The 26637-nt window shown below is 41.6% G+C and overlaps 1 protein-coding gene across 17 annotated transcripts in view; it reads right to left on the bottom strand.

Moving 5' to 3' along the window:
• Positions 1-26637, bottom strand: part of PCDH15 (protocadherin related 15) — an 827643-nt gene that overhangs the window by 16740 nt on the left and 784266 nt on the right. For all 17 annotated transcript variants that reach the window (XM_054204839.1, XM_054204838.1, XM_054204854.1 and 14 more), the window contains 3 exons: positions 17641-17817; positions 10153-10371; positions 6305-6415 (listed from right to left, as the gene is read on the bottom strand). In XM_054204839.1, the coding sequence (XP_054060814.1) occupies positions 6305-6415; positions 10153-10371; positions 17641-17817 (507 nt within the window). The remainder of the gene's footprint in view (positions 1-6304; positions 6416-10152; positions 10372-17640; positions 17818-26637) is intronic.

Here is a 26637-nt window from a genome sequence, read left to right on the forward strand (position 1 = left end):
ACGGGGAGGAGGCTCTGGCACTGTGGCCGGTGGTGGTACAGCTGGCTGTTTGGCAGGGGATTTTGAATGCTTGGCAGGAGAGAGGTGCTGGGTGGTAAAAGGAGATGAAGAAGAAGAAGAAGAAGAAGAAGAAGAAAGAGAAACTGTGGGAAGAGGCGGAGGATGTGGTGGCAACAGAGGAGGGGATGGAAGTGGTGGTGGCGGTGGAGGTGGCAGCAGTGGAAGTGGGGGTGGGGGAATTTTAGGTGGATCTGGAATGCTTCCTGTAACTTCTTTGGTCTGAGGAGCTAGAAAACTTTGGCAAACTGATTTCTTTATCCTAAAAGATGGAGGAGTTGGTTTGCGCGTTGGTGGAGGAGAAAGTTCTTCTGGATAGTCATGGTGAGTGACGACTACAGAGGGGACCGCAGAGGCCTCCGGTTCAACTACTTCAGCACAAGGCGTTGGAGAGGACAGAGGAGAAGAGCGAAGGCAAGGAGAAGCAACCACACTTTTAGGAGACTGCTCTAGTACGTTCTCTCCTTCTTGGAAACAGATGCTGTGTGTTGGTGATCGGATGGATTTCACATCAGGAGATCTCACTTGCTTCATTTCCTGCAAAGCCTGCTGCTCAAACTGTCTGGCCTTCTCTTTTACAGTTAACTTGGGGCCACTTAGTTTTTGAAATAGTGGACTGCTAGTATCAACACTGCTATGCTGATCTTCGGTTCCTTCATTCTCTGCTTTGAGTCTCTCCTGTTGCCACTGAATGGGGTCCATGATAACTGGCCTACTCAGAGAACCAGGCGCATGTCTCTTAGTAACGTGAGTTGGTACCGTCCACGCACGGTGACTGCCTCCCAAAGAGGCATCTCTCAAGACTAGTCCTGAAGGAGAGAGAGTATCTAGAGTATCGTTTCTTTTCCGTAGAAACTCAGCAGCAGCGGGACTTTGAATGACACCTTCCACATACAATGGGTTTTGAGTAGTTAATGGGTTCTCATCAGATAAAAAGGTAATGTTACTTGAAGATTTGGGGAGATTATTGTTCAACGATCCATTGATATTAGATTGCTTGTGAGCCTCAATAGCACGGGAAGCAAAGCTGCTTATAACTCTCTGACGGTCTCCTTCTTCTAAGACTGACTTTTTTCCCCTGCTTTGTTGGAAATGGTAGAGAAGAAAAAGACTTGAAAGAAAAGAAGATAATCACATGTGAGGAAACATGCATGGACACAGATACTTATGAGAGAGAAAAAAATAACTCATGATATGAATCAGAGCCATTAAATTACTTCTAGCAAGCTACTACTATCCAACAGAAAGACCACATTTACTAGACTACTGGGCAAGACATTTACTTTTACATCTTCTTTAAGGGAGAAGGACTCGAGGAGGGAGAAAAATTGAAACCAGTTTTCAGCTACTCAGCAAGTTCAAAGATAAGCTAACCTCTTTTTTTAAAAAATCCCTTAGATTTCAAAAGTATCAGTCAATACTGTACCCTATCTCCCCAGTGACACAAAATATCAGTGCTACGTAGTTATGCGATGCGATTTATCTGTGAGATAATACGGACTCATGATATGTATACCATGAGTCACATATACATATATATACACACATATTTATATATGTATGTGTAATTGTGTCTCCATCATTCAAATGGCAGTGGCACTGTGCTGCCCTGCACACAGCCAACACAGAATATTCGCGGGGATTTTTATGTTAAACATATTCTATAATAATTGTGCATCTAAACTCTGCTATTCTGTAAACCACGTGTACGATTAGGCAGTCTTTAGGTGTGCTTGCATTGCCTGTTAAGGACTGGCCGTAGGTGACACACAAAATTGGGACCGTGGTTTGAGCCGATGGTGAGCCTGGAACTGTGTCCCCAGGAGGAGCCAGCGGTGCACCTGGGCACACCTGAAGCACAGACCTGTAGGGTTGCTGTGAGGTGGCCAACAGGAGCTGAAGCCAGTCAGCTGAGATGCACGTCAGACCCAGACCATTCTCCTGACACTGACTGTTAAAGAATTACCAAGCTGGGCTTTTTTTCTTGCATTGATGATACGTATACTGATGCAGAAGTATCAATATGTGTATGAATTTCATCTCTGCACCACGTTAAACTAAATGAAAAAAACTCTGCAGCTGGATAACACTGAATTTCTACACCAGAAGTAGGAGGTCTCACCATTTTCTGGAATTTGTCTAACACCTTCAAGTGCCACATTAACCTACCTTCCTCAAATATTTTTAATACCACCAGCTTCTGAGCAGATTTTAAGATAAACAGCATTTTAAAATCAATATCCGCAAACCGCCTAGTAGAAAAGTATGCCCTTAGAGCCCTGTTTTTAATAATGCTCACTTGAGGCTGAAAATAAATTTATTTCCCCCCAGCCTGTGAAAATTTAAGACATTGGCCAATGTCAGAGCTGAAAACAAAACCCTTGTCCTTTCAAAGAGATTACCCTCATCATCAACGAGATAGAATCAAAACGCATTTCCATTGCTGCCATATACAAATTAATTGTAACTAAACAGACGTGCTGTCTAGCATGGGGATGCAAAAAAAACCCAAGTCAAAAAAAGAGTCTTAAAAAGGACACCTACTCTAAAAGCTCTCTGAAACATTAAATGCATCTGTAAGACAGGCTATGATGAGAACACGATGGCGTAAGGGAAGACAATGGTAGAAATGGGGTATAAAGACTGAGTTCCAGTTCTGTGCAATTCACTTCCAGCTTCACTGCCTCTACCTCATGCTGGTCCTCTACATTTTCAATGCCCTACTTAAAATCTTCCTATTTCCTGCAGTTAAGCAACTGCAGCTAAAGTATAGCATGAGTGGTAACGACTTCTACACACACATGCAAATCAAATTACCATATAAAACTACTTTTAGTGACTTAGTGCTGTCCAATAGTTTCAAAAAACCTTCTCAGTTAAAAACTCTCCGTCTTGTCTTATGAAAATTTGAGTCATATTCTTTAGAATTTCAATTAAAAAAGGTTAGGCTTTATTAACAAAGGAATAGGGGGAAAATTACATTTTCCATGATTACATGAATGTTGTAAGACAAAGTTTTAGATCTCATGGCCAGATCGTTCCATCTTTTTTAGTGTTGTTTTTTCATATCTCAGAAAATATTACCAAATCTAAATTAATGGGAATTTAACCTCTAGTGAATAAATATTCTCTAGCAAAACTGGAAGAGAAATTTAAATAACTAGATACTGGACAGGAGTTAATTAAAAGATATTAAATCCCCTCTAAGTTATTTAATATGTAAAAGTCCCCCAAAAGCCTGCATTTGGTAATGAAACACATTTGCTGCTTAACTTTTGTTTCTTGTTTTGACTGGGAGATCACCCACACAGAGGTACTAGAGCTTCCTAATGGTCACAGGGACCTGAGAGGATGGATGAGAAGCATCACTGCACTGCAGGGATCGCTCTCCCTTTGCAAATAACACCCAGCAAAGCCACGAAGGGTTATACCAGTGAATAAACTCTCCCCAAGCACTGCAGTTCTCCAAAAACCAGCATGCCTAAGGCTTGCCTTTGGGCAGAAAATAACTGTATGAAAAACAATTGAATTCACACTAATAATAAACTAATTCTTTATTCTAAAGCAGCATACTTGGAGGTTGGTCAAGCACCCTCAATCTATTCAGAGGCGAGAGAAAGAAGTGATGCTGAACTTGAAGGAAACCCTCCAGTAGAAGGCTCATGCAGGATGACATAACCTTTATGCTACTGGAACAGATTATTTCAAAAGCTTCTCAGTTCCTTCCTCGCTTCACAGGATGGCTCTCAAGGATGAGGTTATCCTGCAATCTTTTTCTGTTTATATATAGGTATTTTAATCAATGAGAAACACCAGCTCACCAAATTGAAGAAAAAGTCCTTGCCTTGCAAGGAATTGTAGACAGCAGACAAGAAAGATTTTGCTTCCATCCCGTCGTGAGATCTTAAGTCTATGAACTGAAAGCAAACCTCTGTGCGTGCACTCGGTGGTGGTTCTGTTTGGCTTTTCTAAGGTAGTAGGACTATTTGGCTTTAGAAATAATACCATTCAAGTTCAGTAATCATACTTCATCTCTACTTCCAAGAAAAGGATAAAGAAGCACAGAAGTATTGAAACTTCACAGTAAATGTCTTTCCTGTACTTGATCAATGGACAAATAAGCTATGAGTTACAGACTGCAGGGTTTAATGGGAATTACTGAAAGGAAAATTAAGTAGCGTTTCTACTAGCTACAAATACTCAGACAATGAAATGAGCTTACTTACTGATGCCTATGTATCCAAAGACAGAGAAAAATGAAAATTATGAGACAAGGCAGATTTAAAACTGAAGAGCGTAGTTCCATTTCATTTGCTATAAACACCAAATTAAGAAAACAAGAGACAAGGCAGCACCGCAAGTGAACGATGACTATCTTAGGACAACTAAAGACAGAAAATACTGTACTAAAATTCATGAAAAATGTTAATAACAGGTATTTCCCAAATAATAATTTCCTATGGTTTACCAGTGCTTTGAAATCAAATATTTGACAGAAAAAAAAAAAGATTATTTGTAATTATTTTAATTGAAGCATGTTATTTTCTTAAAAATCTTAAGGATTTTCATGTATCTTGTAAGGATTTTTACTAGGTTATGTTTAACCAATTCCTTAGCATGATGGTTATATCTTAGCTGTATGCAAAGACATCTAAGAGAAAATATTCCAAATACGGCATCTTCTTTTCTGCAATAAAGCCTATTTTTAGTCAAAATGGACATAAACCTAAGCCTCAAAATCAATACTGCTAATCTGTATATTTGCAGCTATATGTTGCAGTACTAAACATAAAAAAAATCTTTGCAGGTAAAAACCCAGCAAAATGAGGCTTGTTCTGGGTTTAGCATAAGGTATTCATCAGTACAAAACGCAGAGTCATCCGTTGGGATATTCAGTTCCCACAGACAATCAGCTTAGTATCAGTGCCAGAAAAATTAGTAGAAGCGAGTCATTAATTTCAGTAGAAACTGAGTTCAAAAGAAATGGGATTTTTTTCCAGCAGGGTACCCCACTGCATGTGTAAGTGTGTACAGCTGTGATCTCAGGTGGTTCACAAGCAGATACGCTACTGTCAAACAAACGTTTTTCCTCCCTTCCTGCCCAAGCAGTAACATGCCACGAAGGTTAAAGGCACAGGAGGAAATTCAGGAGTCCTCCCTTCACATATAGCACCTCTATTTACACAGAAAAGCTAAAGCTCCGGAATTATTTCGAGCAGAGGCTGCACTCAGATGGCCAAGAGTTAAAGCAGCAGTGATACGTTCTGTCATGCCTCCGTAACATTTTATAAACTCTATCTATCCAGCATCTGGAAAATTTCAACTTTCTGAGCTAAAGAAATACTGCTTGAAAACAGTATTTTTTCTGGGCAGGAGTTGGGCAACCCTCAACACCACCAGCAGCGCTCTCTCTACCTGCCTCCAAACGTATTATTAATGCTACGCTCTTCAGCGTTACTTGGCTTTAAAATACGAACTTAGATGAGTAAGTGTGGCAAGCTTATCAACAAAACCCCCCAGGATGATATGAATGTTAATTGGCTATTCTCCGCTGTAATATTTTCATACTGAGAGTTAAACTGTTATTGGAGTCCATAAACTTCAGATTTACGGAAGCATGAAAAAGTAGGCATCTTTGCTATATTATCATTTCAGAGCATATAAGAGGAAAAAGATACCTTCATTGCACTGCTAGTGGTTTCTCTATTTTGATAGTTCCTTTATCTTTAATTTCAATATTCAGACAGTTTCAAATTTAGAACCAAAACCCCCCCACTTTACCCAACAAAATATTTCTTACTAGAACAAATGGGGACTTTGGGGCAGCAATTTCATTGGATGTGTTTAGTGAACAGCTTTGAAAGCTGTGGCAACGCTGGCCTGGATCTGCCAAGGCACTGAAGGAGCCCAGTCCTGGCTCACGCTGGCAGCAATGGCCTGCTGGAGGCTCTTGCTCTAGGAAAAAAACATCTGGTTATACCTTGCTTTCTGCCAACCTAAAACCTGTTAGAGATTCCCCCATGCGCTACAAGAAATCCCCGTTAGCAGGTTAAATGGTTTTTTCTCTCCTTACAGAGTCATCCTATTTATTTTCTGGATATTTGAGAACCCCAAGCAGCCGGGGAAAGACCCCTTCGGGAAGAAACGCCTTTTGGACTTAGACCGCATGAAGCGATATCCCTGGAAAGTGAATCACGGCTTCTTCGCTCACTATCAGTTTTATTAATGTATCACAAGGAATACTCACATGGTGCTGTCGCCAAGCTCTTCGTAGAGGTTATTGGCAGCAGTGCTTGCTGGTTTGCCTGCTGGTAAAGCCATCTGGATTCTCGCAGTCTTTGCACATTCAGCCTGTCGCCTTTGGTAAGCCACGTAGGGAAGGAGAAATACTCATTAGAAACACTCTATACACTAATACAAGACGTAAAGTTATCTATGCTTTTTCCTGCAGTTTTCAAAACATGTCATCTTCGAAGAAAAGTAATAATGTGATAATCTTTTCCTGGCTTTTTCAGCTCTCTGTTATTTGTTCTCTCTTGATGGAATCCCAGAGCTCCCCCCAGACAGAAGCCCCCCGACCAGCAGCATGTCACTGCTGCAGAAGGTATTTCCCAGGAAATAATGTATGTGCGAGCTTTGACACTGCTCTCATTAGGACGTTTATCTGTTCTGGCTGCCCAAGACTAACAGTGGAGAGAGTAAGCTCTTGGTCAAGTGCTTCATCCAAGTGCCAAGAAACTGTAATTTTAAACACAAAGAAAGTCTCTGTCAAGGTTTATCACTTACAACTCCTTTCTCATTAGAGTTGGCTGGGCAATTTCTGTCTCAATGAACAGCCTTCCTGAAAAAAATTATTTTCACTATCACTATGAAACAAATTTCTATTCTCTGTCTAGAAAACAAAGCCTGTGGTCAATATGTGTAACCTGGGGAGCGCCACTGAGGTGTCCTGACTGATGTACCTCCCTTTGCTTTTGAGGCTGGTCGATACCTGACCATTTGTAGGGAAGTCTCTCTGTGCGCTCTAGCCTGACATGCACTCGCTTGCTTGACAAATACCACACACACGAAAATATCTGCCGTTTTCTCTGCAGGGAACAGGTGATTTCCTGAACCACGGTATCTTTAATGTGTGCTAGCATGCAGTAATAAAATACACCGAGTAGCCATAGAAGTAACTTTTAACCTCGCCATACTGGGTGTTCAGGAACAAGCTGGAGTACAGGAAGTAACTCTCACTGAATGTCAAGTACCCCTTCTTCTTAAAAATAAAGACTGGCAGGTTATCAATATTTCTATGCAATCTGTTAGAAACAAAGCTGAAAAGAAGTACTTACTCTTTGAATCTGTTTTGTTATGCAAAAAAAAAGAGATAAAAAGGAAGGTTAAATGAATTCTGTTTGCAACAATTATCCTAAACAGTGAACCTAATAGGAGTAATAAACTAGATGCTACTTAATTATTCCACACATAAAATTACAGAATTAATGACATGTTTAAAGAATCCTCATTTCCAGAGCTGAGCAGTGTTTAGCTGCTATTTGTGATACTCTTGAAACAATTTTGCAGTCAGCATAAACATGAATTGCAGCGGGGAAAACTGCTCTGGGCGCACAGAAAACAACTCCCTGCCACGCACACGCACAGAGAAAAGAGTAAGATGTGAAAACTTGAATGTACCTCACAATATTTCTTTAACAGGTGGACATTATTAGGGGGGTATTTTTATAACTCATTTTAACGTGTTTCAAGAATGCTATAGAAAACATCTTCAAGAGTGAACTATTACTTTTGGTTTTATTTAGACGATGCCGGTCTTTGTGATTAATTATTTATAGTTACCTTATGGGGCTGTACAGGATAGTGTATTTCAAAGACACTATTTAATAGAAACGTCTAATGATAGTTTCTGGCTTGTTTACAAATCATAAATGTAGGCACTGAGCTGCACTTTAACAGTGATCATTTTATAAATTAAATGAGTTTTCTTTTCAGTAACTATTATTTTTACAAAATTTCGTAAGCTGATCACTGTATCTGGAAAGCACTGAAAAATGGACCTACTGCCCATAAAAAGGTTTAACAGTGAGAAAAATCTTAATATTTCCATTATATGTGCTGTGGGTATGACAGTTACATTTATCCCGCTATAATCTCGACACTCGGTGGCAGACTGGAGCACCTACTTTGACAGAATGTTATCAGGAAAAACACTGAAACTCCTTTTGAAAAGGAGGAAAAAAGGCTGTAATGCAAAAACAAACCATAAGGCTCAGGACAGGCTTTTGGTGTTGATATTAACACTAAAATTCTTTTTATTTTCTTTGGCACTCTTCAGTAATATATTTTTCATAAAAGTATAGTTTATTCACATTGATCTGCTATAAATCCAACTCCAAGTCATACTTCTAGACAATAAAAATGTGGGGGTTTTTTGATGAAATGAAGTTAGGCAGATTCCTTAACGCTCTTAAAAGAGACTGATAATCTGTTGATAATCTAATAGATGCCAAGGAAAAATAGTGCTATTAGATTTAAAGAAACAGGCAATTTGGGTAACAACAAACACAAACTAACTGTCATTTTGAGATGCACTATCATCCCAATGGCGCAGAAGTTTGCCAAGCTCTTTCAAACACCTTTAAAATTTTTATTCCTTTGGCCCAAATTGTTTGGAGAAACTGGGATGTAAATATAATCCAAAGTACAGTAACCATCAAGAAATGGCTATCCTTGGCAATTTTTGCGATGCCAGTACACAGAGTGCTCGCAGGCAGGCTGCTGTTTTTTCATGTAGGATATGCTTTTTAAATGATGACTAACACAGCACTTCACTAACTCCTCACTGCAGTGCAGAAAGGAAAACTGCACTGTTTGAATCTCACCTGGCGTATTGTACCACATCTACTGCAGCATTCCGACTGTAATCGCTTGACCGTAACACATGTGTATCAGCTCTTCCGTGCCCTCTCCTCCCACAGACCGATGCAACACTGCAGCAGGAGTCTGCAGAGCCACTGACACCTTGTTGCCCTCAACACAATGAAGGGAGGAGATGCCACAGCATTTTTCGTAGAAACAAAACAAGCAAAAAAGAAAACCAACCAAACAAAAATCCAGCAGGGCTCTGGGTACCCCTTCCCACATGGTCCTGTGGAGCAGAGGTTTTCCAGGATGAGGGCACATTACATTCCAGCTAGTTCACCAATTTTAAAATGAAGTTAGAAAGATAGCGTGGTACAGACCGATATATGCAGAAGTTGAATATAGCCATTCACTGGGGAAGATGCACAGAATTATTTATATGCTGATTCTGTAATGACTGTTAATTCTTTGAGTTCTCAGAGCATGCACGTGGAATTAGAAATCTTCCACGAGAAGAAATTAAAGAATAAATATACAGCCTTTAAGTCCAAATGCATTGATTTTAAATATGAGTGGACCTGAAAAGGCTTAGTTGAGAAGAACTTGTTAGTGATGTTGATCCTTTAATTAGTCTATTAGCCCAATTACATAAACCTCTTGAGTCTATGAGAGGTGAGTGGAAATATCAAGAAGGTTCTCTCTGGCGTATGCTGCTTTAGATAGTGCTAAAATGGCACAAAATCAATTCTTCATGAAAGATTTGCAATTAAGAAGCATACTGCTAGGGAAAAAAATATAACTGTGAATATTGCAGGATTTAAACAAAAAAAGTCGAGTCCCCTTATCTGGCCCGAGCTACACAATTTTATTTTTGATTAATTTATTGAAACAGCACCTTTTTCCTCTTTTGTTTTTTTTTGGCATGGAATTCAGCTCCAAATCTACACTTGTGTTTCAAACTTCTGGCTTTCGATCTCGTGTTCTGGCACGTGTTCTAAAACTGCACCACAACTTCAGAACGACGGCAAGATGCACTTCCCATGCATTTTCTCTTTTCATGCACCGCCCACATCGAGCATTGACCAACTCTTGTGGCAAGAGGGAAATTAAAAACATTCCCCTGTATAATAACTTCCTTGCAATGAAGGATCATTTTCAAAGCAGTTCTGCTAAGAAGTGTAGCATCCCTACTACAAGGCTGCTACCAGAGAAAGGAGGAGGAGTACTTACTGTCTGTAGCTGACCATAACTATTAAAATCGCTGGCATACAGCAAAGGATGATTATGACGGCCAGAGCGAGTAACGCGCCTTCCGTGTAGCCTACGGCTTGTGCCTGCTTCTTGACGTTTGCCACCACGTCTGGGGTGCGGATCTCCAGGATGCGCCCCCCCTGCCCCAGGTACGGCTGAAACTCTTTATTGATATCCAGCAGTTTGCCATCCAGGAACCTTCAATGTCACAAAAGAAAACTATTACAGCCAAGTTCATTAACTGTGTTTGAATTGCTGCATAGTTGGGTTAATAACTGTAGTCTGATAAAGCACATACCTCTTCTTTATGTGCTTAAGAATATTAGTAATGCCCCATAATCCCTATGTCAGTGATAACTCCAACGCACTTAATGCCAGAACACAGTTTAAACACTGAAAAGGAGAGGTGAGCTGAAGCTTATCCTCATTTCTAGGGGCAAAAAGTTCTCCATGCCATTGAGAGCAGCACGGCAAACCGCTTGCTTTGTGCTTTATCCTTCAGTGTGTGTTGCAGAGGATTAACTAACCCTCCTGCACGTATCTGTAAAGACCACTCCAGCCTAAACATCAATTTGATCCTACTCTAAAAGCAGGTAATTATTAGAGGACCTTCCTCAGCTTCTCAAGGAAATTCTTCAACTGGAGGGATATCCTACAGTTTGTTCCCTTTTGACTTCTCTTTCAATATTAAAAAGAACAGGGATTTGGAAAATCCCTATTAAAAAGAAAAGGGATTTGGAAAAACTATGCTTTTATTAATATCTTCCCTGCCACCAGCCGCATCAATTCTGAACGTCATTCTCCCACCTGCTCTCTCTACTCAGCCTCCGTGTCTCTGCTGTTTTCTTAGATTGTAATGCTGGTAATACATATTGAATTATTTGAGTATGACTTTTCTCTCATAGCATGGGCTGTTTGATGGCAAGAGGAAAACACAGAACAGTGATCAGATGAACTCTTCTCCAGTGGGAGTGAACATCAGAGCAGCTGAAGGATGTGCCCTCTTAACGTTTGGCACAGTGCTTGAGGGAGTTTATTCACTGGCTCCCGGCTATCTGACAGCATCCTCTCCATCACGGGCAATTTTTGGGTGGAATCTGTAGCAACCTTCCTGAGAGACGCAGGACAGTTGTAACAAGGAAAACGTAACATTTTAGAAAATGCTACATCATCTGTATTCATTTCCTTAAAGTCAAAGTGGAGGTCACAACAGATGACAGACTGAGATTACTGTAAACTGCATCCTCTTTTTCTTATTTTGAGAAGATGGAAGCCATTTCTTCCAGAGTTTCACACATCTTCTAAAAGGAAAAGCACTAATTGCTTAGACTAAACTGTAATTTAATCTTCAGGGACTCTCCAAACACTGCCAGATACCAGAAAAATCTTGATAACGTTACTAATTACAGGAACAATAGAATATCCATACAGCTATCAGAAAAACGCTGGCTTCAAGTAGGCCTACACAGGGCACAGTGTTAAGACAGAGTTAGGTCCTAGGCAAAACTAGGGTATTAGCTAACGAGGAACCGCACGCTGTTGTCACTGCTTGCAACCGATAGTAATGCCCATCTTCCGTTTGGGCATCACCTAGGAGGGGAACTTGGAACAACGCAGTTACCAAGCACAGGACTGCAACGGCCCCTGAAAAAGCAAATGCAGTGGAAGAAGTTCAGTATCTGATCTGATAATTGGCCATTTAAAGACAGGTAGCCAAATGTAAACCCTAATCAAATGACCTCATTTCCCAGATGACGGAAAATTTTCTATTGGATGACTTTTTGATAGCAAACAGTATGTTTGCTTAGAAGCTTACTTCAGGAGTTTGAAAAAATATTTTGGCCAAGGCTTTATTTGAAAAAATGTACTGGCCAAGGCTTTAACTTCCAAAGGAAAGTAAAAATTCTTGGATCACTTTTGAAGTGAGGACTGACTGTCTCACGAGCTGCCAAGGAGTAGGCTCCAGCTCTACAGATCGAAGATGGAGGCACCCATTAGGATGGAGGAGGATCCTGCTGGCTCTTAGCTATAGCAGAACCCCCACCCTTACCTCTACAGCAGTTCTCTTGGAGAAAGTTAAGTGAAAAATACTGAGCTTAAAAAAAAAAAAAAAACCCAACCAAAAAAACCAACAGCTAAAAAAATACTCTGAAAGGACTTCTGCATATAAATTCTGGATGTCTAAAAAAAAATCTGAAATAGCTTTTATTTCCTTAGTCTGATCATGAGACAGAAATTACACTCCTAAAAGACCATTTCTTAAATGGTGTTCATTTCTCACAATCTATTTCCTCTCAAATTAATTTACTGATAAACCCTCATAGCATTGTTTGTCCCTGGGTGTTTTTGAACTTTAGGGAGGATGCAGTCTGACCTGTGCGTGTAACCTATTAGCCGGATCTCATAACAAGCAGAACAACTCTGCCTGAATGACGAAATGGTGCTGGTTTCGTGATGCTAACTTCAAAGAGCAGCAGTGGCTGCTCACTCCCAGACCCACACGGTCACAAAAACCAGCCCAAGGCGTTTTAAGGAATAATTTCCCTTTGTATTGGCATGCTCTGCTGATATTCACAACTAATTCCTTGATTTCTTCCTTAAAACATTTGCTGGATATTTGAGCAAAAATCCCTTTTCACAGCTTAAAGACCTGCAATGATGGTTCACAGGACATAAACCGAGCTCTGATTCTTTTGTTGTACGCTAGATGTCACTGGTGCGTATTACATGTCCTTTGAGTTGGCAAAAGCATTCAGGTAGGACAGCATTAAATCTCTGGAAGACTTTAACAATCTCTCCGTTAAAATTCTGTTAGCATTTTCTTGACAAACCCTATTTTAACAGGTTCGTAACTCAACCGTGCACATTTACACCACGATGAAACATGACACATTGTGCAAAAGATTCAGAAGGGGTAAGCATTTTATTTTTAATGGTGGACATTTTCCACTTAATATATGCAGGAGAAATTTCCTGGATTCAATTGTTTTTTATGCTCCAATAAATCAAACCCTCTTTCATATAAAAGATAAAAAAGAAGGCTGAGCGTTTCAGTCTGTAAAATTATCTAAGTGGCCTCAAAGTCTTTCAGGAGTTTGTGGTAGAGGGAGAAAACGACAAAGCACAGTTACTATTCAGACCTCTGTGTAACCAGACAGACTCCTGATTAATAAAAATGTCAGGTAATCAGTCATAACAGTCCTAAGGAAAAGTATGAGTCTCTTGTTGCGTATCAGTCTTACGAAGTACAGGACAGGGAAAAAATCAGCGTATCTTGAGAGACACATGGGTTTTTCCCAGCTGGCAGTGAGGAACACAGCACGGCTGTTATGTCCATGACTTTTAAATCATGTCTTTGTTTTCCAGCCAAACAACTTACTTGAATGCAAATACATGGGATTGGGCTACTCGTTTGGGACTCCTGTCCCATTCAAAACAGCCGGGTAGTGAGTATGGCACCATCTGCGCGTGCGCTGTCGCTGTGAACATCAGCATAGGTCCAGCATACCCAGAGCACGCTGCTTTTCCTTCTGTCTCTTCACTTCATAAACGACTCTTGGACATGACCTGACGCATTGGAGCGACATCTCCCAGAGGTGATTATTGGAGCCTCAAAAGTTAGCCTTGGTTTAGTGGGGTTTATTACTGGTAGAAATGCAGCTCTGCAGCTAGTCACGAGTGTGACTTTGCTCGGCTGCTGACGGGCATTAGCTGTCGTGACTGTCCCTTCCCCCAGCTCTGGTGTAAAGCCGAGCACCTTTGGGACCCCAGCGCTGCCCTGAGTTGTGCCTGGCTACCAGCCCCAACCAGGAGGAGTCACAAGTGACGTTCGTCTGTGTGCTGGCAGCACTCCATCTGCAAAGGCAAACGGGTTGCTCTGCTCCACTCTGTCCTCAACTTACCCCCACATTCCTTAAGAGACCTCCGCCGATATTGTTTTCAAACAGTGACAGGTTTAACATAAACTCCTTTAAAGTGAGGGCCTGCACTATGTTTTGTAAGCAGAAACACAGCAGGGTGTTCCCAAAAAGCTCATTTAAGAAAAGCCACAGGTATCTTCCAATACACAGTCATTTTATAAGTGGTGCTAAAACTGCAACTGGCAGAATTCATGGGTTAAATCTGTGTTGGTACTGTTCTCTCTTTGTATACATCATGAAATTTTTGAACACTTGGAAAATACCTTGGCTAAATTTATATTCCTTATTCCTAATTAAATTTTTAAACTGGGGGGCTCCATCTTTTTCTGACTTTCTAACCTTTCTCCCATTGTATCCAACTTATTAAATGATCCTTTCTCCTATTGATCTCTTTTCTGCTAGGATCTGGAGCAGATTCCTGGCTGCCAGAAGGATCGTTGTGGCTCTTGGCAATCTCTTCCCAATGAGGGGACAACCATTGCTGCTGTGTCCTGTGACCGGAGCAGGAAGAACACTGAGCCGTCCCTCTAAAGTTCAAAACTCCAGGAAAGATGGTCACAGAAGGAATTTATTTTTAGACTTGGGTAAGCACCTGAGCTGAGCCAAACCTCTTGAGGGTCACCCACTTGCTAGCAAAGACGTGTTAACTCAGATGTCAAGCTACAAAACTCTCACTTCATCTTCTCTCCTTACTTTAGTAAGCTGACACTTACTCACCTCTACCCTCAAGCCATGAAAGCATTCCCTGGGATTTTGCTGATTTAAATATTTAAAAGCTTTTGAAGAGAGAAAAGAGAAGGAAAAAAAAGCTGAGTATGCAGGCATATGGAGCATTTTAATGAGGCTGCTTCTAAGCCGACACCCCATACATTTTCAGACCAGTCAAATGAATAACCTTCCCTTCACATTTGAAAAACTGCTTTTTAACCTATCTTAACTCTACTCTATTCTGTGTCTGTCACTGGACACACAAACATCCCTAAAAAGACATTCGTGTATTTTCAAAGGGCACCAAAATGAGGACAGACACATTTTCTGTCCATGAAGAGAGCCTGCATCAGAGAAAGATCCTTTTAATGGAGTTGAAAGGGCTAACTGCCTCCATGCACGGATACTAGCTCACTTTCATAAACTAATAATAGTAGGGTTGCAGAGAGCTTTACAGAGTGAGGAGTAAAAGGGCATCAGGATTTTCAACTGTCATTAAGGTCATATAAATTTTCTGAACCTGGACAGCACTGAATACTGTCCTTTCGACCTTGGGCATTTCTAAGGGGATCCCACTTTGGCCATGCTCTAAACTGGCTATCACTGGAAGAAAACACAGACCTTAAAAAATTTACAGACGGCAAAGGTGGAAAACTAATGATAAAGAAGGATCAGTAGGTAGCCTGGGTGTAAGGTGGTTAGATACATTTTAATAAGACTAGTTTTGAGAGTGGGTTGGGGAAACAACAGTCACTGCAAGCAGGTTAACTGGCACTTTTCCTTAGAGAGAAAGGAAAATGGTTATCTATCAGGGGTTTCTGCTCGCTTCCTGCCAGATTTCCTTAATTTCACTTCCATTCCTGAATGAAATCACCCATTCTGGGTACGATCAGCAGCTCTGGCAGTGGACAAGTGAATACTATTTCCCGGTGCACCACTGAGACCTAAAAAGACAGTATGACCATGGAGACACCTACAAACGGCAAATGGCCACCAGAAGGAAGGAGGCTGTATTGCCACCGCTCTGCAAGCCACCGCTGCTAAACTGCATCTGATTTTTATATTCCTAGTTCAGAAAGTGATGCTGAGAGACTGGAGAGGGTTCAGAAAAAACTGTAAGTGATTGAAAGAATTAAAACATAGCCCAGAGTGCAGAGGTCAAGGGACTTCTCAAGAAAACAAATTAAGAGGATGATGTGATTGTAAGCCTAGACCTTGGTGGGAACCAGAAATGAAAAGCACCAATTGGATGCTTCAATCTAGCCCCCGAAGTTATAATAAAGCTTTATCACTGAATCTAGACAAATTAAAAAAAAAAAGAACTAATTTTTGACAGTAAAAATAATTACCATGCAATAACAACACAAAGGTTGTAGTTGATTGGATTATCTTGAGCAGTTGCTTTGCTGAAAGACATGCTCAAAGCAGAATTAGTTTTGGAAGTTCCTATGGTCTTTATTATACTAGGTCAGACTGATCACAGTGATCTCCAACCTATAAACTCTGAATATATGCAGAGCTTTAGTATGCTATAATTCATCTGTTCTAAATTAAGAGCTCAGAAGAACAAGCCCTTTTTCAATCACAGACCACCGACATGGCTCACAGACGCTTGCTATTTAGGCCGCTGACTGACATGCTGCTTTATACCATCATGGAGCAGTTTGGTCTAGTTTTCACTGAGATAAAAAGCAAACACAAAGGTAAAACTCATGCAAAAAAACCCCAAAAGATAGTGGCCGCTTTATCAGAAGAGCCTGATTAGCATTTTCATTGGTTTGAATCATATGCAGAATGCTGAAACACAAAAATACCGTTTCTAACAAAATGATTCTACAACCATATTGATACATCAGCAACTGAACGGGTTGAGATACTAATTCTGTCTTAGAACCTACTTGCCGCTAGTGATGACTCAGAAAAAACATGTAGAGAGATTACCTTAATTGCATTTCCTTACCCATGTAATCTTTGGTTTCTCTTCTTATTGCAGGCAGAGAGCAGAGTTACCGCTGGCTCCCAAAGCAGCAGCTGGCCAGAGTGATACCCCACCAGAGCTCTGCTAAGGTGCAAAAGCCCAGGTCCCCTATCAAACCGCTCTGCTGCAGTGATCAGAGCTGGCCCATTCATTGCCAACATGCTGTGAGTATAATCAGGCAATGAAAAGCCGTCTCTTATGTTTTATGTGACACTCATTGTATGATACAATTTAACTGCTAATTTGGAAGTCAATTGACAAGGCAAACCAACATTGAATTATGACTATAAGTGGCCTGTCTACTGCTGTTCACCATCTCCTCTAGCAGCTGGTGGGATGCTCACCCACTGGGCATCTGCACGCACTACTGATTTCCTGCATGTAGGTGCACACCACCTCTCTTCCTTCCCCTTCCCTTTCTTTTTCTCCTTTGGTCTCCACAAAAAAGAAAAGAGAAAGAGATATGCTCCAAGTGGAAACTGCAGAAAGCCTAAAGGTCAACGACTGGAGCACCAAAGCCTTTGCTTGGAGATCACAGAGAAGTTCTGGTACATTGCAAGTAAGTTCCTTCAGAGGCATTCAAACTGGAAGCTCCTCCACAGGGTAGACAAAATGTATTGCAAGCTCTCATGGTGACAATGTCTAAATCATGCGTTCTGGGGCCACTCAGCTCAAGGGAATGGGCTGAAGCTGGTAGAGCTGTAAACTCCCAAGCTGCACATAGGGTAGGTGTAGGGGCATGCACTAACTGCTTCAATAGGTTTTTCTGTTCCTTATGTATTGAACCACTTGCTGAAAGAGACAGACCAACAGGCTTCCAGTCCATACAACTATGGGAAGAAAAACAAATAATATACTCACTTAAACAGTTCGTTCCTCATTATAGCTCTGTTTGTTTGTGGGTCGATTGCGTAGACCATGAGGTCAGACTTGGTGTAATCCTCTTCAGAGTAGCCATCCCCAAACCTCCGTGCACCAATGGATTCCACCACGACCGTTGCACCGGGAATCTGATCTTGGACGTAGCGTTCCAAAATCCTAAAGATGAGATGGAGCCAGAAAGCTGCAGTGATTTATTTGCGCTTATCAAGACTGACAACAGCCCAAGCGAGATACTAACAGGCAAAACCCACAAGCTTAGAAGGATGTTAAACTTCAGAGCACTTAAAAAAAAAAATCTCTGCTCCAATATAACCTCTTAAATGGTGAACTCTTGGGAAAAGCTTAGCAGTGTTAGGAGAGGTCACCAGAAATAGCGTCCTTAAGTTCAGCTCTTTGTATTTATGACATCAGCTGAGTTTTAAATGGCTCATGGGAAACACCATCTATATTTCACAAAAAACCACTGTCATCCTTTTAGTTAAGCTATATGATTTCAGAACTCTTCAATTCCAGCCTTACACAGGGTGCATACAATAAATTCCCACGCACAGAAACAACTACTTCAACCATTTTCAGCAGGATATTTCATCTGGCCCTCCAACGTAGCACAACATATCAGGTGCCAGAACACCTGCTACTCCAAAAGGCATGAGCAAGTTTTAAAGCCGGAAGAAAGTTGAAATATCCATCTGACATATTTACCACAGGGAAAAAATAAAATAAACTGCAGAAGTTCTACAAGCAGAAGAAAGACAGTTGATAGAACTGAGCAGCAGCTATGCCCGAGATAACAACGCCAAAACAACAACAATAAACCAAACCAAATCTGTTCTTTTTCCAAAAAGAGGGATTCACTACGAGCAGCCAGAGCACAGAACGGCACACTCTGTGTATAAGTATATGCATCACAATGTGTCAATACACGAGATAAATGCAATTCTGGGGAATGAAGATTTATTACAGAAGATGACATTTATAGGTAATTTTATTAATTCTTGTAATGTGACCAATTTTCTTCATTACTGAATGTTCTTTCCTCCTTTTTTTTGGCAACTGAATGTCCACAGACATCTTAGTATTGGAAGCCTTTGCTCTAAATTCAAAATCTCATATTTTACTTCAGTTTTCCACGCAGAACTGTTTATGGGAGAAGTCCGAATATGTGATGTTATTCCTAAATTGTTCAAAAAGGCAAAGGGAGAACAGCTGTTTGCTGAATGTCCCTCCAAACAAACAAAAAATGCTTGTGCCTGTGGCAGGTTGAAATGCCTTCAGCATGTCTGCAGAAGCACCAAACCTATGGTGAAGAGGACCTCACTGAGCACCTCAGAAGGTTCTGCACAGACAGCAAGCACACTTGTACCTCAGGTATGGAGTGTTTATGGGAAGTTATAAGCATAACTCACTACTACTGTTACAAATTGCTTTAGGAAGGACAATATCTTAATAAAGCTTTAAAAAAATATATTCCTTTCCTTCCTCTTTGTCTGGACTACTGCTTTAGTGGGGCCCATGAAATCTCCTGAGCTCCTGTAGCAGGAGAAGTTCTCTGTATCTGCTGCACTGTGGAGGCAACGAAAAAAGGAGGTTTAGAAGTATTTTACAGCTTGGCTGGATGACCTTTAAATTCCGTACGCGACAGGGAGAGCCGGTACTGCCACTGAGACCTTATCTGGGGCTGGCAGCCAAGATGGTGAGGACCCCGACTCCGGCAAGAATGGATAGAGCCAGAACGAAAATGGAAAGCTGCTTAGACAGTGCTATGAGAAAAGCTTTAACCGCAGCTGCCGGGCAAGAACAGAACACATCTCGGAGAAAAGGGGAAGAGTGTCTGCACACAGACTTGCTAACGGCAGGATGAGGTTTCCAAACTGGGACCAAGAAGGGTTCAGTTAAAGCCCACAAAGAGTTTTATAAACAAAGGCATAAAAGCAAATATCATCAATACTGGATACAAGGGCAAAAAACCCATGGAGGAATAAACAAGAGAAGCTGGAAGTCTAAACACTCCATCAGAACTATGAGTTATGGGAAAACACAAGATTTTCTGGGCTAATTTATGTGATTGGAACATCAAATCAAAAAGCAATAGCTGAGTTAGGAGGCAAAAGCAAGGGAACGAGAGGGAACGTGCTGCCCGATACATCAAGGCTGCACTAGGGCGAGAAGGAAGACAAATCTCATAAAAAAGGACATCAGTGACTTGAAGAAGTCATTGCTGTTTTAAACAAAATCTTTTGCAGTTGCTGAGGTTACATTTTGCTGTTTTTTCCTGACACAACATCTCCGAAGTGAAGTAATGCTGTCAAAGCAGTACCACTATCTCATAATTTTTCAAGACCACTGAATCACATTTACCCATACCGTTCCTCTGCTCTTTGTGTGAAAGTTTAGTGTGCCCTTAAAATAGAAGCTTTTCTATGAGATTTTGAAAGATCCAAATCTGTCAGACTCAGCTCCTAGCCTAGCAGTGAATATATACTCTTAGCGCAGAGCCATTTCTGTAGAGAAAATAAAAATAGGTAGATTGTCTGACACATTGTTTGACTGGTGTCCCCTAAACAAGCCCTCCTGTTACTTGCAGATATGGTCAACTCTACTCATCTCTGCTTCTGGCATGTGCTTAACTGGCAGCTAGGGTGATAACCTGTCACAGGCACCTCATTAACAATAGTTCTTCCGGGTAAATATGCAAATTACTATAAAACAACTATAAGAAACCATAACCATCTTTAGAATGGCATTTTGCACAAGGATTCACACGGACAAAATACGTAAAAGATTTACCTCCCTAATTAGTATACAATCATCGTCTGTTGCTGCAGGGCAGGGATGCTCCTGTCTGCTTGCACAGAACTATTATTTCACCCAAGACACAAACCCCCTGTAAGGCTGGAAGGTTATAATGTAGGGTCATTTTTAGCAGAACTAGTAACAACGTACCCTTTTCTCAGAAATTCCTGGCATGGCTTTTGCCGGAATTCATTGCCTTTGAGAGTATCTTTGTCCAAAACGTGACTAAAATCAAAGAACAAATAGCATACTACTTTCTGACATTGCAAAACCCACCACAAAGTATAGTGGAATGACAGTAATATTTCATCTGAAACACACAAATTGCATGTTTTAGGTGGAAATATATAATAAAACTGCACTGAAGACTGAAAAGCAGCAATTAAAGAATGCACCTAAAAATAGGGCAGTCCCCCATAGAGTTATTTTAAATAAGTCATTCAGCTGAAGTTGTGATGCTGAAAACACTGTAGCGTTTTAGAACTCTCCTGAAAGCAGCCACCTGCTTGTAGTACTACTCACAAGAACTGATTTTTAATACGCATACTTCAAGTAGCAACAGTGTCTGCAGTTCTACTGCATTTATCAGCAAAAGTTAGCTTAAAATTAGTCTGTCACTTGTTAATGCAACGAGGGTAATTACCATCCTCCCAACAGCGTTGTAGTTAAAGGTGGAACCAGCAACTTAGCAGGCGATGAGACTTTCCTCCTGCTCTAACTCCGTGTAGCTCTGCAGACCTAATGTAATGAACAGAGATGCCTCCAGTGCACCCTCATTACCATCGCTTTCCGAATTGCCATCAGTGACCCATCAGTGACACCACTGAAATCAGATGAAGGACAAGAGGATTCTTCACTGTCCTTGAGGGCATAATGTGGCCCCAAATATCCTGAAAATTTGGAGATGATTTTTTTTTAATCCTTAGATGCAAAAGAAATGGAAAGGCAAAAAAATACAGGTATGTTGGTTTGTTGAGCTGTCCCTTGGCTGGTGGCATTCAGCTTCCCAGAACATTTCTGAAACCAGCAGACCAAACCCCAAAATCTGGGATAAGGCACCATGTTCCTGGGCTACTCTCAGCGCTGTGTCCATGAGCTGATACGTGCTCCTGAGGCATCACGTCGCATGGCCGGGCTGAGGCTGCTGCACCCTGTTACAGGCAGAGAAAGACCCTGCTGAGCACAGGACTAAATTAGGGGGTGTACCCTGGCATCGCAGCATCGTGCTGCTTTCTCCCCACAGCTGCACGAATCCGGCATGCCAGACGCATGCCCCAGGATGGGAGTCATCCAGCATGGGAAAGATGCAAAGGACCACTTGGAAGCTTCTCTGTAAACTAATGTGAAAGTCCATATGAGTCAGTTAATTCACCTCAAAATACGAGATACGGAATCAGCCGCATGAGAGCCCAGCAGCAATGGCAACTCAACTAGACTAACACTCATCCTGTGAGACCTGGGAAGTCAACAGCAAGGTTTAATGACCCTCCCTTGTCTCTGGCGGAGAAGATACATGACACGGCCTGAAAGAGCACTGCCAACGCTTCAGTAGTTTTATACCCTTGAGCTGAACTGCAAAGTTGTGTGCGCATCCTCTGAATCAGCACTCAAACAAAAGAAACAATTCAATTTACAGAACATTTTAGATCCTCACCTGGACCCGAATTTAATTACTCCACAATTTTCTTAGCAGAAAATTCTATGGGAAAAAAAAACTTTTCAATTCTCTAGTAATTTGATAGCCTGCTGTGTTTGTGGAGTACATAAAAATATTTTAAGAAAGGAAAAAAAAAAAAGAAAAGAATCCATTCTTTCTTTCAGGACTACAAAGTAACACAGGCTTGGAGCTACAAGTGTTGAAGACGAGATATCCTGCATAACTTTTGGCTCCTCCTCTGAAAATTCTAGTTCCCCAAAATAACTGAGTAATAATAATGAATAATGAAACATTTACTAGTCAGCTAAGTTGGCCTGCTTTTGCTGCAACGTAGAATAAAAAAAGGCATAAGTAGGGGTTATTTCAAGCCTAAGACTATTCCTTCTTTATAAAATAGCCTTTTGACAAAGATTATTTCTACTTGTATATCACACGCAAGGCATGTATCTAGCAGGAAGGAGCACCACTGAGCCAATTTACTCTGCATACAATACCAGCTAAATTATTTAGAAAAAAACCCAGAGACAATGTCCATACTTACCCTAATCCTATAAAAGCATATTGGATTGCACACCATAAAGGCAATGTGCTTTCTCACATATTGCTAAAGTTTCTTTTCTTCTTTTTGCATTCCTCACGTATAAGCCTGTCCTCCCAAAAACCTACGTGCACTCCAACTTTTTATTTCAGTATCATTTTTCCCACTCGCAGAAGGAACATTATGCCACACTCACCCAAGAGTAATATGCAGAGACAGCCTGACTTCGACCCAGAAGACCTATCTTCAGATCTCAGCACAAAAGGGCTTTTACTGCAATAGTAAGCAATTTCTGAATAAAGCAGGAGTTTACAGCTTTATCTGAGAAGCCACGCACTGCATTACAGTGCTTCAGAGAAAGTGCACGAACAGAACAACGTTTGGAATTACTGAGAGGAGGGGGGAGAAGATTGCTGAACCAGTGCTTCCCAGCTGGCAGTGGAAGTAGCAAGTGGAAAAGCTGGAGTTGAATAAGCTTTGGTGTGTATTACCTAACTTAATAAAGGTAGCCTAATCACGGAATCACGGAATCTTCAGAGTTGGAAGGGACCTCTAGAGATCATCTAGTCCAACTCCCCTGCTAGAGCAGGGTTGCCTAAAGCACATCCCTCAGGGCTGCATCCAGGCGGGTCTTGAAAATCTCCAGAGAAGGGGACTCCACAACCTCCCTGGGCAGCCTGTTCCAGTGCTCTGTCACCCTCACTGTAAAGAAGTTTTTCCGTGTATTTGAACGGAACGTCCTATGTTCTAGCTTGTGCCCATTGCCCCTTGTCCTGTCGCTGGGAACCACTGAAAAGAGCCTGGCTCCGTCCTCCTTAAACCCACCCTTTAGATACTTGTAAACATTAATCAGGTCCCCCCTCAACCTTCTCTTCTCCAGGCTAAAGAGTCCCAGCTCTTTCAGCCTTTCCTCATAAGGGAGGTGCTCCAGTCCCATAATCATCTTGGTTGCCCTACGCTGGACTCGCTCCAGCAGTTCCCTGTCCCTCTTGAACTGGGGAGCCCAAAACTGGGCACAGTACTCCAGTTGTGGCCTCACCAGTGCAGAGTAGAGGGGGAGAATGACCTATTGGTTGGTTGGCCTCAACCTACTGGCCACAGTCTTCCCTATGCAGCCCAGGATGCCATTGGCCTTCTTGGCGACAAGGGCACACTGCTGGCTCATGGATAATTTGCTGTCTACCAGGACCCCCAGGTCCTTCTCCTCAGAGCTGCTTCCCAGCATGTCCGCCCCTAACCTATACTGGTGTTTGGCATTCTTCCTTCCCAGGTGCAGGACCCTACACTTGCTTTTGTTGAACCTCGTTAGGTTCTTCTCTGCCCAGCTCTCCAGCCTGTCCAGGTCACGCTGGATGGCAGCACGGCCCTCTGGAGTGTCAGCCACCCCTCCCAGCTTGGTATCATCAGCAAACTTGCTGAGGATACACTCTGTCCCCTCATCTAGGTCATTAATGAATATATTGAACAAAATTGGTCCAAGTATTGACCCCTGAGGGACACCACTCGTTACAGGCCTCCAACTGGACTCTGTGCCGCTGATCACAACCCTCTGAGTTCTGTCACACAGCCAGCTCTCGATCCACCTCACTGTCACCTCGTCTAGCCCATACTTCCTCAGCTTCCTAATGAGGATGTTATGGGAGACAGTGTCAAAAGCCTTGCTAAGGTCAAGGTAGATGACATCTACGGCTCTCCCCTCATCCAGCCAACCCGTTATAACATCATAGAAAGCTATCAGATTGGTCAGGCATGATTTGCCCTTGGTAAATCCATGCTGACCACTTCCAATAACTTCCTGTTCCTCTATGTGTTTGGAGACGACATCCAGAATGAGTCACTCCATTACCTTCCCAGGGACAGAGGCGAGACTAACCGGCCTGTAGTTCCCTGGGTCCTCCTTCTTGCCTTTTTTGAAGATTGTAGTGATGTCTTCAAAAATGTTATTAATCATTAATGTTATTAATGTTATTAATGTTATTAATCATTCTGATTACAGAGGTGGGAGCTAAGAAATGGAATGGGCTCTGTTAAACGCTGCACAAAGCGGGAACTACAGGACATGCATTCTCCAAGCAAAGCCAAACGGAGGGTAGATAACGAAATACGATGCAGCCGGTTGGTGGGAAATGTCCCTCTAAACTCATTATTTATTTATTTGCTAATTTTGCAATTGAATTTAGAATCAAACAATGCAGTGCAAAGAAGTGAAAGGGAAACAGGCAGAGAGGAAGCCGACCAAAGGGCCAGGAGCAAAACGAACCCAAACAACAGCGTCAGAGAGCGCTGAGGCAAAGACCAAGGCAGCTACAGCAGTACCTGCGACTAACGAACATTTAATAATGGGTAGGAACGTAAGTGCTAGCTCTGAAGAGTGCTTAAATGGCAAGTTCACTGCCACCACCCTGATATGCAGAGAGCCCAGTCACCTGTAATTTGGCTTAATTCAGTAATTATGTGGCAAAAATCATAAAGCAAGCAACAGAATGGTACTTCCCCTATGGGAAAACTAACGAGTCTGAGTGATTTAAATACTGCACCTACATCCAGCAGGAGAGACGCGCTCATTTTCTACAAATTCGTGGCTGAATATTTTAAGACTGTCGGGAGCGCTTGCAGCAGCACTGCATTTCCAAACCGGTGCCTCTAAGGCGGCCCATCCGAGGGGCAGCTGTGTCTGGCTTTGCTGAAGGTACCGGGAACGCTGGAACCCCAGTGATGCCTCGTAACATCTGATTTCATTATACACAGCCACAGCTTGATAAATACGCTACATTTCAGAGGCATCCACTCATCCTCCCAATTACTGAACACACTGGCATTCTAACGAAAAAGAAAGCAGGAAGAAATAAATAAAATACAATGATATACACAAGTGCCATGTAGAGCGCTCGTGTCAGCTGTCCCTATTAAATGCCACCAACTAGCTTCTGCACCTGAGATTAGAAAATACCATTTGCTATATTGTCAACAGCCAAACACAACTGACGGGAAATCATCCACGTTCTGAGCCACTTCCCTAAAGAGGGGGCTGTGCATTCCAGCTCCTATATAAAAAATAGATTATCTCATACACTACAATTATACATAAGATTATATATGATGTACAATGTACATTTGATGTGTATTATGATACATAATTTATAGCAATATATATTACTATAGTGTATATTATGACATTTCTTTTAAGTGGACCACAGTTTCTAAGCAGCAAAGCAGAGCAGATACTCCTTTGAGAAATGATGGCAGTCAACTTTATATATGCAAACTAATAAGTCAGCAGGATGAATATTCATATGCTTAGACTCCCTCAGTATATATCTGAGGATCAGCACTTGATTTTACGTTTGGAGTTCCTAGTAAAAAACCTGCCTGGTCACTTGTACATCGCATTAGAGTTTTGAGTGTGGATTTTCTTTAACTATGGGACTGCTTCATTCTTTTATAAACGTTAGGGTATTAAAGGAATGCAGCCTATAACAGGCCAAAATACGCATGAAGAAAAGTTCCCTGGAATTGTCACATGTGCTATTTCCACTATTTTTGTCTTGAAAAGTACGGAACAACCTCTATTAAGATACACACAATACACATGAACATCCAGAAGACAGATGAAGTTGCTACCCAAGAACATTTGCACTTGGATTCCACATCCAGAGGTGGGTCTGGCCAGGAGGCTGCAGGCACCCAGATTCCTCAGCCCGGGAAGGAAAGGTGCCAGGGCGATGCAGAGAGAAGGCAGCTCAAAAGCCCACCAGATACAACTAGTCAAAATATATAAAAAGGGAATCCCCACCGAGACCACACCGAAAAGACACGAGACTACAGAAACTTCTTGATGCGGGAAGTCAGGATTTCAGTGTTTAAATTATGTAAGTTGTTATTAAATAATAAAGTACCTATTGTTGTATCTGTGTACATTTATCAGCAGTATGAGGTGATTTCGATCAGACCCTCTTTCCAATGAAAGATTCCTACACCACCGTTAAAA

The sequence above is a fragment of the Rissa tridactyla genome, chromosome 6 (genome assembly GCF_028500815.1).
Source record: "Rissa tridactyla isolate bRisTri1 chromosome 6, bRisTri1.patW.cur.20221130, whole genome shotgun sequence".
Lineage (NCBI taxonomy): Eukaryota > Metazoa > Chordata > Aves > Charadriiformes > Laridae > Rissa > Rissa tridactyla.